General features: G+C 43.6%; 3 protein-coding genes across 4 annotated transcripts in view; 1 reads left to right on the top strand and 2 right to left on the bottom strand.

The window, feature by feature from the left end:
* Positions 1–3,446, bottom strand: part of fbxo7 (F-box protein 7) — a 4,285-nt gene extending 839 nt beyond the window's left edge. Inside the window, exons 1-7 of one of the 2 annotated variants that reach the window (XM_076111213.1) lie at positions 2,504–3,446; positions 1,986–2,135; positions 1,703–1,895; positions 811–1,041; positions 574–718; positions 297–380; positions 115–207 (exon numbers count right to left, since the gene is read on the bottom strand). In XM_076111213.1, coding sequence (XP_075967328.1) covers positions 115–207; positions 297–380; positions 574–718; positions 811–1,041; positions 1,703–1,895; positions 1,986–2,107 — 868 coding nt within the window. In that variant the 5' untranslated portion in view covers positions 2,108–2,135; positions 2,504–3,446. Of the gene's footprint in view, positions 1–114; positions 211–296; positions 381–573; positions 719–810; positions 1,042–1,702; positions 1,896–1,985; positions 2,136–2,503 lie in introns of both variants that reach the window. The other variant, XM_076111212.1, reaches the window with a different exon arrangement.
* Positions 2,924–7,097, top strand: rtcb (RNA 2',3'-cyclic phosphate and 5'-OH ligase). The gene is made up of 12 exons (XM_076111210.1): positions 2,924–3,303; positions 3,897–3,975; positions 4,069–4,136; positions 4,212–4,311; positions 4,482–4,638; positions 4,739–4,895; positions 4,970–5,129; positions 5,224–5,399; positions 5,522–5,710; positions 5,790–5,900; positions 6,557–6,676; positions 6,821–7,097. Exons 1-12 carry the CDS (start codon positions 3,211–3,213, stop codon positions 6,926–6,928), a joined length of 1,518 nt encoding a protein of 505 aa, XP_075967325.1. The 5' UTR covers positions 2,924–3,210; the 3' UTR covers positions 6,929–7,097.
* Positions 7,098–7,539: 442 nt separating this feature from the next.
* The window catches only part of xpot (exportin, tRNA (nuclear export receptor for tRNAs)), a 20,944-nt gene continuing 13,483 nt past the window's right edge, over positions 7,540–15,000 (bottom strand). Inside the window, exons 15-25 of the mRNA XM_076111208.1 lie at positions 13,933–14,027; positions 13,470–13,539; positions 13,159–13,397; positions 12,623–12,908; positions 12,289–12,478; positions 11,760–11,876; positions 11,551–11,666; positions 11,424–11,471; positions 11,271–11,342; positions 10,552–10,608; positions 7,540–10,461 (exon numbers count right to left, since the gene is read on the bottom strand). Of these exons, the coding sequence (XP_075967323.1) occupies positions 10,435–10,461; positions 10,552–10,608; positions 11,271–11,342; positions 11,424–11,471; positions 11,551–11,666; positions 11,760–11,876; positions 12,289–12,478; positions 12,623–12,908; positions 13,159–13,397; positions 13,470–13,539; positions 13,933–14,027 (1,317 nt within the window). The 3' untranslated portion in view covers positions 7,540–10,434. The remainder of the gene's footprint in view (positions 10,462–10,551; positions 10,609–11,270; positions 11,343–11,423; positions 11,472–11,550; positions 11,667–11,759; positions 11,877–12,288; positions 12,479–12,622; positions 12,909–13,158; positions 13,398–13,469; positions 13,540–13,932; positions 14,028–15,000) is intronic.

Here is a 15,000-nt window from a genome sequence, read left to right on the forward strand (position 1 = left end):
GTACTTTTACTGAAGTAAGACTCCTGAATACTCCGTCTACACTGAACGTCTGCAGGATGTTTTACATCTTTAATATTTATATAAATGATCTAAAAGATGACGTCATGGTTTTACCGTCTCTGGCGGCGGCGATCAGCGGGTACGCCAGCTGGTCTTTGAAGATCCGGGACAATTTGTTCAGGTCTCTGAAAGCTGCAGCTGCACTTTCTCCTGAACAGAGACCAGACATTACATCATCATCACCACCATCATTAATGTTGTGACTCTCAGGAGCTGTGGACCAATCAGAGCTCTACCTGGCCACTCGTGCGTCACGTAGCTGGACGGCTTCAGACACAATTTACGAACCGTGTCGACGGATTCGTTCACCTTCAGAGTCGCTGCAGCAACAAGAGAGAAAATACATTTTATTATTGTCACTTTTAATACTTCAAGAGATTGTGATATTACACCAAAAACATTCAATTGTGAGCTCCTCAGTGAAACTATGAAGTCATGATTGATTCATGTGAGACCAACAGTCATGTGACAACAGATCAGAGAAACTCGGTGACGTGACGGCGATGAACCGACCGTTGATGATGAGCACGGGGCCCATGACCACAGACACCACCATGGCCAGGCTGTTCTCACACAGAGGGTGGGTGTACTGCAGCTTGTAGAATCCAGCTGGGGACCTCCAGCCTGGTGGCATCTCAGAGGGCTTCAGCCCAGTGCTCTGCACACACACACACACACACACACACACAGTTCATACAACAACACACTGATCTCCTCCACTAAAGAGAAGCCTCCCCGGTCGTCTCTCACCTGAGGAATGAAGCCGGTTTCCAGCATCAGCAGGTGTCCGGCCACCACGATGGCGTCAGTGGGGCTGGAGGTCTGGGCCGAGTGGTGGAGGAGCTCCAGAGAGAGAGGGGCCTGGCCGTCCTCCGCCTCGCTGCATAGCATGGGCTCCCAGCTGGGGGCCGACGGCGGTTCGGGGTCCAACACCGGACCGGACTCCCCGGGGTCCGATACGGATGCTGCAGGTCTGCTGGACTGATTAATGAACACAACGAGGTCAAACCGTCTGAGAGACGACAACAAGTACGATCAGTAAGGAGGAAATCAAAAATCAATCCTTGAAGCAGCAGCAGTGTTGAGATGGATAAATGAATCATTAACACCAACTGTTGTTATCACGAGGACAGTTTTATACCACATGAACTGGTTCCACATGAATCTATAGACAGTAAGAAGTGGACGTAGTCACAGTGACCACACCACTAGTTTGTGTTTTATAGCCTTGAGTTCTGCATTTTGTAATTTTGTCTGTCGCCATCTTGGTTTCTTTTGTCTGTCGCCATCTTGGTTTTGCCTCTGCCCTAAAGCATCCCCTGCGTTATGGTCTATTAGAGACCTGTCAATCACTGTGTAGCCCCGCCCTAAAGCATACCCTGCTTTATGGTCTGTTTGACTCTAAATGGACCATAATGTACTAAATGAACATCATGCTGTATTGAAGAAGACTTGAAACTAGAGATTGAGACCATAAACTCATGTTTACAATGTTTACTGAGGTAATAAATCAAGAGAGAAGTAGAGTCATTTTCTCATAGACTTCTATACAACCAGAGGAGTCGCCCCCTGGTGGACACTAGAGAGAATGCAGCTTTAACACATGAAGCTTTGACTTCACTCTCCTGGTTGATTCACTTACCTGGTTGGATGTCATGGCAGCAGTCTGCTGGTTCTGTTGGTTCTGTGAGTTGCTGGTCGTCCTGTCGGCTGCAGACTCCGGCAGGACGACACAGATCAGATCTCCGGAGACGATGCCGCAGGACGACAGAGTCTGACCGGAGTCTGAAAGAAGCTCTGAGCCGTTCAGAGACAAACTGAACTGTGTGTCTGCACTGGAACACAAAACGTTTAAACATGTTTCTATCTTACACAAACAAGAGAGAAAGAAGATAAATATCATAATCTCAATATGTATATCTGACCTGAGTCCCTGAGAGGACAGCAGCGTCTCCTCGATGAGCTCCCTGAGCTCCTTCAGGCTGGGATCTGCTCCCAGTAACTCCACTCTGCTGGTGACACGCTGGAGCCGAACACGAAGCTTCATGTTGCAGGCGAACAGATGAAGTCATTCACTATATATTTAAACAATAACTTCATCGTTACTAAAGGGAACAGACTCACAGAGAGACACTTTAAACACTTCTAGGATGGAACGGGAAGTTAATGGAGTTTGGTGGAAAGTTATCCTGCTGAATAAGACATAAGACACATTATTACAAAATAAATAAAATAATATAGATATTAAATGAATCCAGCAGGAGTCTGACATTAAATAATTTGTAGAAGAAGAAATGAAACGTTTCGTTTTCGTTTCTGACCGTTTTAAGTTGTTGCGTAACAACGAAGCGTTGCTAGTTAACTTAGCGTTAACTAGGTTAGTTAGCTAGTTGACTCGTTTAACCGACGGTTTGGAGATAAAAATAGAAATAAAAACACTTACATGATGAGTTAACGTGTTACATCCGGGTCGTTTGTAACATTTCTCTCAATCTGTAAACAGAGCAGCAGCAACGAGACAGCAGCGTCAACCCGCTAAAGCTTCCGGTTCCGGTTCTCAAAGTAAAACATTTCAAAATAAAACCTTTTTTGGAAACGTCTCGTAAAGCAAAAGTGAATAAATACTTAACTTATGGCTCGTGAACTTCCTTCAGGGAACCAGGTGTAATTGTGTGATGAGTGTGATCAACATGGTGACCATCAATTGTACTAGTGTTAAATGTGATAGCTTAAAAAAAAAAGAGAAAATAGTTCATGCTTTTGTTTTGAAGGTCAGTCGCAGAACATCCGGCTCTACTTGAAGCGTCTGATACGTTTGACTATCTAAACTTGGTTGACTACAACTACGGCAAGCGAATCCGTTTATTGTAAAGCTTATACTCCTGCCCACGAAGAGAAAATTATATTTTAACACCATTTAATTAATGACTCCTTCAAGTTTACATTAACGGCCTCTTAAATCTGAAATCATATTTTTACTTTTACGTTAAAAGTGACATTTTAATGAGTCATGCCGAAATTACCAACCGCATTCTCCTGTCAAAACGCTTGTGAGCTTCCGTAGCGCTGTGACTCGCTGCCTGTCCGCCGGTGTAACAGCAGCTTTAAACATTAAACTGTGGAACTTTAAACCTTCTTGTGATCGGAACCATGAGTCGCAGCTACAACGATGAGCTGCAGTACCTCGACAAGATCAGCAGCAATTGCTGGAGGATCAAGAAAGGGTTCGTTCCCAACATGCAGGTGAGACTCTGCTGGTGTTACACTGTTAGCCGTCAGCGTGGCTATCTGGTTAGCACATGTCGGCTAGTTCTGTAGACGAACTCTGAACATCTGAAAACATGACAATAATGAACTCAATGACGTCATTAGATTCAATGAAATCAGCCGCAAACTAAAGTTTAACCCGCTGACGCAGCTCAGTGACGCAACTATTAGCTGTGAAATGTGAGCCGAATTATTAAAGGGAGGAGCCTAAAGATGTGACGACACTAAAAATAAATCCAAATATAATCTACAGTTTGGCTACATAGGCAATCTAAATCATAATTAACAGTTATTCTAACTGGATTCAGCAGAGTATAATCACTTACATTGGATTTTGTTTAAATTGTTTCTATTGATAGACAGATTACAACTTATTTTATTACATTTTGACAACACACACACACACACACACACACACAAATGTATAATAAATAAAATGAATCAGTATTTTCTTTCTGTGCGATTCTAAAAACGTTAGCGTTGATGTCTCCGTATATATCGACCATAAAATGGCACGTTGTCATGATAATATATTGATTGATGAACATGGTTTCCTGTCGCTCCTCCAGGTTGAAGGAACTTTCTACGTGAACGAGTCTCTGGAGAAGCTGATCTTTGAGGAGCTCCGTAACGCCTGTCGAGGAGGAGGTTGGCTGCTCTTCATCTCTTCTCCTCTTCATCTCTCTGACATCGTCTCAGGAGTTTTCACTTCATGTTGTCGTGTTTCTTTGTGTCCTTCAGGTTTCGGTGGATTCCTTCCCGCCATGAAACAGATCGGGAACGTGGCGGCGCTGCCGGGGATCGTACACGTGAGTCACATGACCGCATGATGTCGTTCATAATGAAGGTTCAGAGCCGAACTGACTCGTTGACTCGTCCCTCAGAGGTCCATCGGGCTCCCAGACGTCCACTCCGGATACGGGTTTGCGATCGGAAACATGGCCGCCTTCGACATGAGCAACCCGGACGCCGTCGTGTCTCCAGGTGAGAGACGCACACCTGTCTGTGGAAGCACATCCCCATCTGTAACCAGCTGCTTCTATGACTGTTGTGTTTAAGTATCTCACAATCATGACTTCTTACTTTAACCTGATAGTGTTTCAATAGACTAAGTTTATTCGTGATGAAGGTCTGAATGTCCGTGTGGCCTTCAGGCGGCGTTGGTTTTGACATAAACTGTGGCGTCCGTCTGCTGAGGACCAACCTGGACGAGGGGGACGTCCAGCCCGTGAAGGAGCAGCTGGCCCAGGCGCTGTTCGACCACATCCCAGTGGGGGTTGGGTCCAAGGGAGTCATCCCCATGGGGGCCAAGTAAGGAGGCCCTCAGGGACCTGGGTCAGAGGAGAGAAAGCTTTGTTTACCTGTTAACCCGGGTCACCCGTCTACCTGTGTTCCCTGTTCCCCCCCACAGGGACCTGGAGGAGGCTCTGGAGATGGGCGTGGACTGGTCTCTGAGGGAGGGGTACGCGTGGGCCGAGGACAAGGAGCACTGTGAGGAGTACGGCAGGATGCTGCAGGCCGACCCCAACAAAGTCTCCTCCAAGGCCAAGAAGAGAGGCCTGCCGCAGGTATATCAGCGTCTTCATGCACACCCGCTCTTAAATCACCTGTGGATACAAACCGCTCACCTGTTGTGTTGAAGCTGGGGACTCTGGGAGCAGGAAACCACTACGCTGAGATCCAGGTGGTAGACGAGATCTACAACGACTACGCCGCCAAGAAGATGGGCATCGACCACAAAGGCCAGGTGTGTGTGATGATCCACAGCGGCAGCAGAGGACTCGGACACCAGGTGGCCACAGGTAGGACGTTACCTCACAACATTCATAAAGTTCAGGAGGAGGTCAGAGGCTCCTTCTTAACACCATGAATACATAATATTGTTGTTGTTGACAGACGCTCTGGTTGCCATGGAGAAGGCGATGAAGAGAGATAAGATCACGGTGAACGACCGTCAGCTGGCCTGCGCTCGCATCACCTCTCAGGAGGGACAGGACTACCTGAAGGGGATGGCTGCTGCAGGCAACTACGCCTGGGTCAACCGCTCCTCCATGACCTTCCTCACCAGACAGGTGAGCACTCACCTGAGACACCTGAGACACGTAAAGCTAGTATCCGTATGAAGCTTTGAACTATTCATCACATTGAAGTCTCTGTAGAGTTTCATAAGTGACGTCACTTGTTTTGTTTTCAGGCCTTTTCTAAAGTGTTTGTGACGACGCCCGACGACCTGGACATGCACGTCATCTACGACGTTTCTCACAACATCGCCAAAGTGGAGGAGCACATGGTGGACGGGAGGCAGAAGACTCTGCTGCTCCATCGCAAAGGGTCCACCCGGGCCTTCCCCCCCCACCACCCGCTCATCCCCGTGGACTACCAGGTAACCCGGCCGTCGCCCAGCGAGCCTTTAAAGAGCCGCTAACGGGACGTTTGATTTGACCCGTCTGGTTGTTTCTCAGCTCACGGGTCAGCCGGTGTTGATCGGAGGGACGATGGGAACCTGCAGCTACGTCCTCACCGGGACGGAGCAAGGCATGACGGAGACGTTCGGCACCACCTGTCACGGAGCGGTACGAGTCTGTGTTTAAAACAACAATCATGTTAGGAAGAAGTCTGGTACGATATTTACATATACTACAGAGCCGGGAAGCCCCGCCCCTTCCTGTTGACCAGAAATAATACAGCGAGAGACGAATAACTTCTTGATCCCGTTTGAATTTAACATGTTTGTCAACTTCAAAAGATAGTTTTGCACGTAAAGAAAGTAGCATTGTCGCAAAAAGACGTCATTTGTAGAAGACGAGAGATTTCACGCAAAACTCTTTTAAATTGAGATTTTGTATAATTCATTGCACAAAGTAATATATTTGTCTCGCAGTTGATTGTCGTACATATTTCTGAAATAACGTCCCATGTCAACAGGAAGGGGCGGGACTTCACCGCTCTATAGAGTAAAAGGTTATATGCTCAAAATATTCAGTATTTTCAGCATATAACCTTATTCAGAAAAGAAGCTGTTCCTACCGTTTATAAAAGCTGAGGAAAAGAATCATTTCTTTCACCACGTGATCCTAATATATTGATTATTGAAGAGTTTGTTTACGTTTATAGTTAGGATATTTTCACCAGACTATTCTCAGAATCAGTATTTTAACAGGACACAGGATCGATAACCTGCATCGATCGGTGACTTTGGTCCTTTTTTATTATACATAATTGTTTTCAGGGTCGCGCTCTGTCTCGGGCGAAGTCCCGCAGGAACCTGGACTTCCAGGACGTTCTGGACAAACTGGCCGACCAGGGCATCGCCATCCGAGTGGCTTCACCCAAACTGGTGATGGAGGAGGTGAGGCAACACAAATACTTTTTATTTGGCTTGTGGCAACAGTTTAATTCAAGGTCTGGTGTTAACAGGAAGTCATTTAAAAGTAAAAGCCGTCTGTATGCAGACGATCTGAGATTGTTTGTTGGTCTTTCATTTTATTTTTAGGCTCCTGAATCGTACAAAAACGTGACGGACGTCGTGAACACGTGTCACGACGCTGGAATCAGTAAGAAGGCGATCAAACTGCGACCGATCGCCGTGATTAAAGGCTGAAGACGACTAAAGACTATTTACACTAAACGGGAAGAATTCTTCTTCTTCTGTGGTTCTCGACGAGCAGAAGATAATCCGCTCCTTTTGTTGTTTGTTTAGTAACGGAATTTATGTTGAAGACAAAATGAGAATGAAAACTCGTGATCCAAATAAAGATTTTCCTTCATAATTCTTTCCACATTAATTCACCTTTAAAATGTCTCCATTACAGGAAGTGCTGTTAAACTACCGCCAATTAACTGGACACTTCCTGTTTATGGTTTTCAAATTAAGAGGAATAGTCGAGTAAATCTTCTCTTATGTTTGAGAGTTATTGACGTGATTATTTGAACAGGAAGAGTTATTGACGACAGCTTAACGACGAATGAAAAGAGTAAAGTAAAGAAAATTGTGAATTAACTAAAGGTTTCTTTTTTTCAAATGAATTGAAACTTATTCTTCTATTGTTCTGTTTCTGTCTATGAATAAATTATCAATTGATTTGTTTAGACGGCTGGTTAGAAATCAAAGTTCATAATCACCTAATAGAGGTCGCATTAATAACATTCCATGTTAGGAAGTTAATATTTATAATATGAACGGAGGAATAAAGACTCGTTTGTTAGACGTCATGATTAGTAAACATTTTATTGGTTCCAACAGATGTTTTATCTCCATCAAAACTAAATAATATCCCGGTTCCAACACGTTTCACCAGCAACGAACAAAGTAGTTTTATTCTCAAACCTCGACTCGTTAAAGATGAATTCAGATAAAATCGGCGGAAACAACCGTGTTTTCTTATTTGTCCTTTTTGAGAACAGCCGATTCTTCTTCAGTGGGTGAAATACTACGACGGTACGGTGATTAAATATCACTTCAGGTGTTTGAGGGAAATCCACGACAGCGTAAACAAATAAATGAAATATGGAGCGAGGCGGTAAATGTACGAGGAAGAAACTTTGATATTCTCCGAGATTAAAGAGGAAAAATATTCAGCGATTATCTCAAATTCTGAATTTAGTGAATCTTGTAATATTGACCTATAATGTCCATACGATGCCGTAAATATCCGTCATTCAAGTTGATCCGACTTAATTTATATTTATATACTTAAACAGGTTTAGTGTTTGTTTACAGATTAACATTTGTACAAAGTCCTAAACTTTAGAGGGAGGAGTTTGAGATTTAGTGATAAAAATGCCGATTTCTCCGTGTGAGACGATCTGGTGGAAATCAATCGGCACAGACAGGATGTGGTTAGCCTAGCTTAGCACGAAATAGCTCTAGAAGTGCCCCTAAAACCTCTTGATGTTTGAGTGCAAATTAAACAAACGAGATACAAAGTGCTAATCAGTGAGCTGCTTTTGGAGTTACATTAAAGTGAATTATAATTTCTCTTTTGATGTAGCTAGGCTAGCAGTTTCCAGTCTTTATGCTAAGCTAGGATAACCACATCCTGACTCCAACTCCTGTCTTACAGCAACACAGACATGAAATTGATATCCACTTGGTCAGTTTACTCTCAGAAAGAAAATAAGCCTCTTAAGATATTGGCAGTTATGCTAAGCTAACCACTTCTGAAAGCGGAACTTCTGAAAAAAAAAAAACTAACATTGGCTTATCAGTTTGACAAAAAACATCTAAAGGTCCTCTTACTGAAGTTTTAACTGTTAAGACGACGAGATCAGTTTCCAATGTCACGATTTGAGTTTAACTGACTTAAACTCACGTTTCAGCTTTTTAAATTTCACGTTAACGACATGAATTCATCCCGACATGTTGCCGCTTGAGAAAACGGTTCATTATTATATTTAAATGAGTAAGTTTGGAGATATTCTACAAGTTTCTTCACGTCAACAAATATCGTCTAAATCCGCCGCTGAAAATAGTCGCCAACAAATGCAGCATTTAATTTGTATTTGATTAAAAGCTACGCTGAGCGGCTGTTTTAGGAGATTACTGATGAAACTTTATATTTGTTTCTCAATAAGAAAACATGTAAAACACTTAGACTTTGTTTTTATAAGTTAATGTGAGAAATGTTAAAGCTGTAATCAGACAAAAGTACAAGAAATGAACGTCAGAGATTTGAACAAAGTTACCGGATCTTTTTTTCTGTCTCGATCTGATTGGTTTTCGTTTCAGCTGCTTCACAGTATCGACCAGTGAAGCATTTGTATAATCGATCGATTAACTAATCAATCCTTAATTGTCACAAATGCTTGAATACAACGTCATGTTTGTGTTACTATGGAAGCTCATTAACGGCGAGAAAATAAACATGTAAATAAAAAAATACTCAAAATTATAAATCAAACTGTTGACTTGTGTCACAAATCAATATTTTGAGATTAAACTTTCACAATTATGAGATTTTAAAAAAGGTCAAATTAAGAGATACTTAATTAAAATATATTTAAAAAAATACTCACTCATGAGATCAGAATGATATACTGAGTCAAGTGACTAAAAATCATGATTAATAAAAATAAAGTTTGTGATGCCACATCAAACTTTAACGACATAAATAATCGTGTAATTTGTAATTTTTCGACTTTATTCTCAGAGATCTTTCTCTGATATTATATTCTCTTCCTCCTCGCCTCCGTAGTTCATTTATTTTGACCTACAATACGTCTTTGTCGTGTAAAGTTTCACTTTTAAAGTCACAATTAAGGTAAAAAATGAGATATTAAGTCAAAGATATGAAAACTAAATCAATAGCAAGTCAACAATAATACTTAACTTTTGAAGTCACAATTATAAAACACAAAATCAAACGTATGAACCTAATTCACTCTTACGTAAGAGTACGTAAGACCATCTCATAATCTGTACTTAATGAGTGTTTCTGTACGTTGTATTTTCGGGCACTAATGATCTTCCATACTTATCTTCCAGATGAGGATGAAGATAAAGAAGCAAACCTCGGAACTGTATTTACATTTCTAACATCTTATTCTCTTATTTACATCTTTGTTCCTCCATTTTATTTTCCATCTGAAATTAAAAGTCACGTTTTTCCAGGAAATCCAAAATATTCCCTCAGGAACACAAACTGATAATAACTGCTGTAAATTCAGAGTTTTAGTAAAATACTACGGAGGAGGAAGAAGCAGCTTCACGTCAAACTCAAAATCAATTCCTCAAAACAAATCAAATCAAATCCACGCCACATACCGAGCCCTCCGGATCAAAAGAGAAGCTCGGCCCTCGTCTCTCTGTCCATCGTGTGAAACGTCCAAAGAAAACGTGTTGAAATGTGTTTAAAGCTTCGTTTCAGGATATTTACATTTCTCTCTCACAGACTTTTACTTTCGTCTCCACGTTTATGTCTGAGCTTCAGTCGAGCTCCTTCAGTCCTCGTGGACGGCTCGGCTTCCAACCCTCGACCGTCCGTCCCGACTCCAGACGGACTTCCGTCACTCGTTAAGTGCAAAAAGCAGCTCCTCTGCTACGGTCCCTGTTGTGTTCTGGTGGCGCGTGCGACCACTTCCTGTGACGTGAACCTCCACTTTCACCTCCTACAGCCTGGCTCGCTGAAAGAACGCCTGAAGAGACGTGAAGAAGATCAACAATAATCTGTCAGAACCAATCAAATCACATCACTGATGATATATATAATAATTAAACAATCGTACCTTAATGTAGATCTTCAGGACTTTGACGTCCGGCTGCTGAAGAACTTGACAAAGCTCCTGTAAAATATAGAAATATAGAAACTGAAGAAACGGTTCCATCTGAATCTTGTTATTAAGTTGTGTGTTTATGTTTCTTTGAACGCTCTCTTTTCATCCGTTTATTCTTTCTATTTAGTAACAAACTACAATAAAGCAAGTTGCAAATGATGACGTTTATTAAAGTCAGAATTTAAATTTAACAATTATAAAGACGTCAAATGTTTGATTTAATACGTTACAATTATACGAGATAATAAATCTAAATCATGAGTCACAGTTACAACATTTAAATCAACATATGTGAAAAACACGAGACAGAAATAAAGAGATTTACTGACTTCAAAGTAAAATAAATAAACGTTTTGTAGAAGATTAAAACACCGACGTCTTCTAAACGTAAACATCTGATTTATGGATTTATTCTGAAATGTTCTACGTTTGTTTTTCGTGCATCACAAATACGTTTCTCATGAAACTAACAAACACACGACTTTGACCCAGAAGACAGAAGTTCGCGTCTCGTATGAAGTTAAAATAAGTCGACGATGTATTTTAACGTTAAATGTTACAATGTTTAGTTGTGTTTCAAACAGCGACCGTGAACCAGGAAACACGTGATTGTTCCATCTGAATATTATTATGATAAAGAACTGAGGTCTCGTGTCGGTGCAGCGTCTCACCTGAGAGATTTCTGGCGACACCTGCAGCGAAGGTAAATACTCCTGCTGCAGGAACTGGATGAACTCCGGCCCCTGAGAGACAAACACGACTTCAAAACAGGAAGAAACAAACAAGAGGAACATTTCAACACCTCATATAAAAGATCTCTTTACCCGTTTGAGATGAATCATCTTCAGCGTGAGTGCACACTCGGACAGCGTCTGAAACACAACAGAGCTGCTGCTGAACTGAACTCTTGTTTCGTTGAAACGGGTTGAATGTGGAGCCTGGTGAACTCACCAGGACCGTCTGAGCATCCGAGAGGTCGAAGGTCGGCTTGAGAGGAGCCAGGAAACACGCGGGAACGATGTGTTTGTAGACGAAGTCGGGGAATCCCACCATGCCGTCTTTTCCTCCTGCAGGTTTGAATCAGAGGACAACAGGACATGAAGACAAAGACTGGATCTGAAGACCTGGTTCTGATGCTTCTCTACAGGTGTCCCTCTCACCCCACAGCTCCACCAGCCTGGACAGGATGATGAAGCAGGTCTTCTGGGCGATGGGGTCGGGGAAGTCCACGGCTCCCTGGATGATGGTGAACACCACGCGCTCGATGTTTTCTGCTCCTGAAGACAACAAAACAAGTCACGTGATCAAATCCCCTCAGCTGTGTTTGGAGGGAAACGTTTCCCTGAAAACAGTTAAAAATGAGCAGATTTAACGTGTTTTCAGGACCAGACTCCATTTAAAATGACATAATTTACAGTGGAACGTCTAGAGGAATAGTTGACACCTCTCTTCTTCTCTGAGAGTTAGATGTTATCTTGGTTAGTTTAGCTTAGCATAAAGACTGGAAGCAGAGGGAAACTGCTAGCCTGCCCCTCAAAAGCTCACAGATGAGCACATTTAATCTGTTTCTTCTTTGTTGCTTTAACACATTTGTGTCCAGATTAAACAAACTGTTATATTAAACATATGTTAAATGAGTGGATATCTGTGAAGCTGCTTCCAGCAGAAGCTGTGGAGATGAACACTCACCCTGGTTGGCCATCACCTCGTTCATGCCGCTCCCTGCGACGGTCTGGATGAAGGTGAAGTAGCTCCTCCTCAGCATCTGCTTCTCCAGAGCGGCCGCCTGGTCGTTGTCCTCGGCCGGCCGGGCCAACACCCCGAAGATGGCGAGAACCAGCGGCATGAAGACCTGCTGCAGGAAGGGAGACACCTGCTGCTGCAGAGACCAGGAGCAGGAAACCCGTTCATCACCGTCTCTTTAAATCACAACTCATCGTTCATCTGTTTAGTAACACACTACAATCAACCAGAGGAACGTCTGTTTCCGTTACTGTTCCTCTCTTCTTCTTCTTCTGCATACCTTGAACTTGGCGGTGATCTGGCTGATGAGCGGGATGAACTCCTGCAGGTCTTTGGCCTCGCAGTCCTTCAGCATGTGCTCGGAGGCCGCGGGGACGAAGGGCAGCACCTCCTCCTCCATGCAGATGATCATGCGGTGCAGGAAGGAGCGCACCGAGCTGCGCAGCGTCCCGCGCTGGACGGGGCAGCTCAGAGCCGGCAGGAAGGTCTGCAGACAGTCCCGGTAGACCTCGGTGCAGCCGCAATGCTTCACTGTCTGCTTGTTGCTGAACGCCTTGCTGGTCCGACTGCAGAGGAGATCAGAGGAGATCAGAAGGAGATCAGAGGAGATCAGAAGGAGATCAGAGGAGATCAGAGGAGATCAGAAGGAAATCAGAAGGAAATCAGGAGAATGAACCCGGGGTTGAAAAGCATGAGCAGGAGGAGAGAGGAAGAGGTTATAATTTATGATAATTTACTGAACGATCGTCAGTAAAACGTTACACTTTATTTACACTCTGACTTTATTTACACTCTGATGGTTAACGCTCTCCTCACCTGGCGAACCCGACGGCGTGGCTCAGGCAGTCGGCGAGCGCGCCCTGCCTCTCGTCCTCCGTCTCCAGCGCCAGCTTAGCGAGCAGCAGGCGGAAGGCGTCCATCAGCGGCAGCAGGAGGCTCCTCATCAGCGCCTGCTTCCTCTCCGCCGGACTCTCGGCGTTCACGATCAGAACGCCCGCCGTCTCGAACATGAACAGCTGGTCGTCGCTGGTCAGCAGCGCCGGGAAACCGTTATCCTGGAGAGACGAGACGAAGGAAGTCAGAAGTCACCTCCTCCGGTGAAAAGACGATGACGTGTTGGTACTTACAGGAGGAGCCAGTTCCAACAGGTCCTGGATCCGGGTCAGGATGTCCTCGATGAAGGCGGTCATGTGTTTACTGTCAACACGCGAAATATATGAACGAATACCTCATAAAATATACAAGAATATACAGACAGCATCCCCTGCTTTATGGTCTGTGTGACTCTAAATGGACCATAATGTACTAAATGAACATCATGCTGTATTGAAGAAGACTTGAAACTAGAGATTGAGACCATAAACTCATGTTTACAATGTTTACTGAGGTAATAAATCAAGAGAGAAGTAGAGTCATTTTCTCATAGACTTCTATACAACCAGAGGAGTCGCCCCCTGGTGGACACTAGAGAGAATGCAGCTTCAACACTCACTGTCCTTCTAGTTTGCCGGGTTCCTTTGAACCTTAAATTACTGTCAATGATTCAACGTTTCATCAAATTAAAAGTCTGAGAGTAACAGCTCGACTCACTGCAGAGTCTTGATGAACCTGGAGAAGAGGTAGGCCACTCTGCTGCGGACCTTTGGGCTGCTGTGTCTCAGTCCTCTTTGGTCCAGAAACGCCATCTGACAGTGAACACAACACCGCGGTGAGTCCAGGGTTCATACACATTTTGACCAATGGATTTCCATGACTTTAAACCAAATTTCCATGACCAAACATTTTGTGAAATCTCAGTGTATACATGAAAAAGTGAGAAAATGTATTTAAACTAACAATGAGAATTCAAAGCATACAGTAAACCTTAAATGACACAAACGAATGAGAGACAATAGTTTGATTAAAAGAATAAACATTTATAAATATACTCTGGTTGAAACTGACACATCAATAAGAGCTTTAGTAGGTAGCAGCATCCAGCTAGTGCACGTTTCCATTGAACCCTGTTACTGCATGTCTTCATATTAACTTCCACTGTTACTGTACAGCCGGTAGAATTGTGGCCTATCTTCTATTTGCAATTAATATGCATTCAATCCAGTTCAATTATTTAAATTATAATCTACTCTGGCTAAAGTAGCTTATCAAGAGTAAAATAATAGCTGTGATCTATACACACCTCTGCATTAGCAACCTGCTGAAATGAAGGTACAGGCACCTTAACCCTCTCATTACTTCAGGGTTCTTGAGAGCAACGTGGGACTGTTGGTCCACTGGCTGTGGTCATCACAGTGAACAGTGTGATGAGAGGACATGTGAGCCCTTGTTGCTGTAGTTCATCTCATGGAGCAGAGGCTGCATGTAGCATAGCCTGCCTTATCAATGTATTTAAAACACTGAGACAGCAGGAAGCTGTACTCACGTCTGTTTAGACCTCCACCTTTATCCAGGCCCAGCTCCACCTTTATCCAGGCCCAGCTCCACCTTTATCCAGGCCCAGCTCCACCTTTATCCAGGCCCAGCTCCACCTTTATCCAGGCCCAGCTCCACCTTTATCCAGGCCCAGCTCCACCTTTATCCAGGCCCAGCTCCACCTTTATCCAGGCCCAGCTCCACCTTTATCCAGGCCCAGCTCCACCTTTATCCAGGCCCAGCTCC

The sequence above is a fragment of the Anarhichas minor genome, unplaced genomic scaffold, assembly GCF_050575085.1.
Source record: "Anarhichas minor isolate MPS153535 unplaced genomic scaffold, ASM5057508v1 ptg000044l, whole genome shotgun sequence".
NCBI classification, from domain to species: Eukaryota; Metazoa; Chordata; class Actinopteri; order Perciformes; family Anarhichadidae; genus Anarhichas; species Anarhichas minor.

Excerpts from the sequence above, each read along its gene's own strand:
- rtcb (XM_076111210.1), top strand. The coding sequence starts at position 3,211 with ATGAGTCGCAGCTACAACGATGAGCTGCAGTACCTCGACAAGATCAGC. Across the intron at positions 4,137-4,211 it reads CGCTGCCGGGGATCGTACAC|AGGTCCATCGGGCTCCCAGA; the intron begins GTGAGTCACATG and ends CTCGTCCCTCAG. Across the intron at positions 4,312-4,481 it reads GGACGCCGTCGTGTCTCCAG|GCGGCGTTGGTTTTGACATA; the intron begins GTGAGAGACGCA and ends TGTGGCCTTCAG.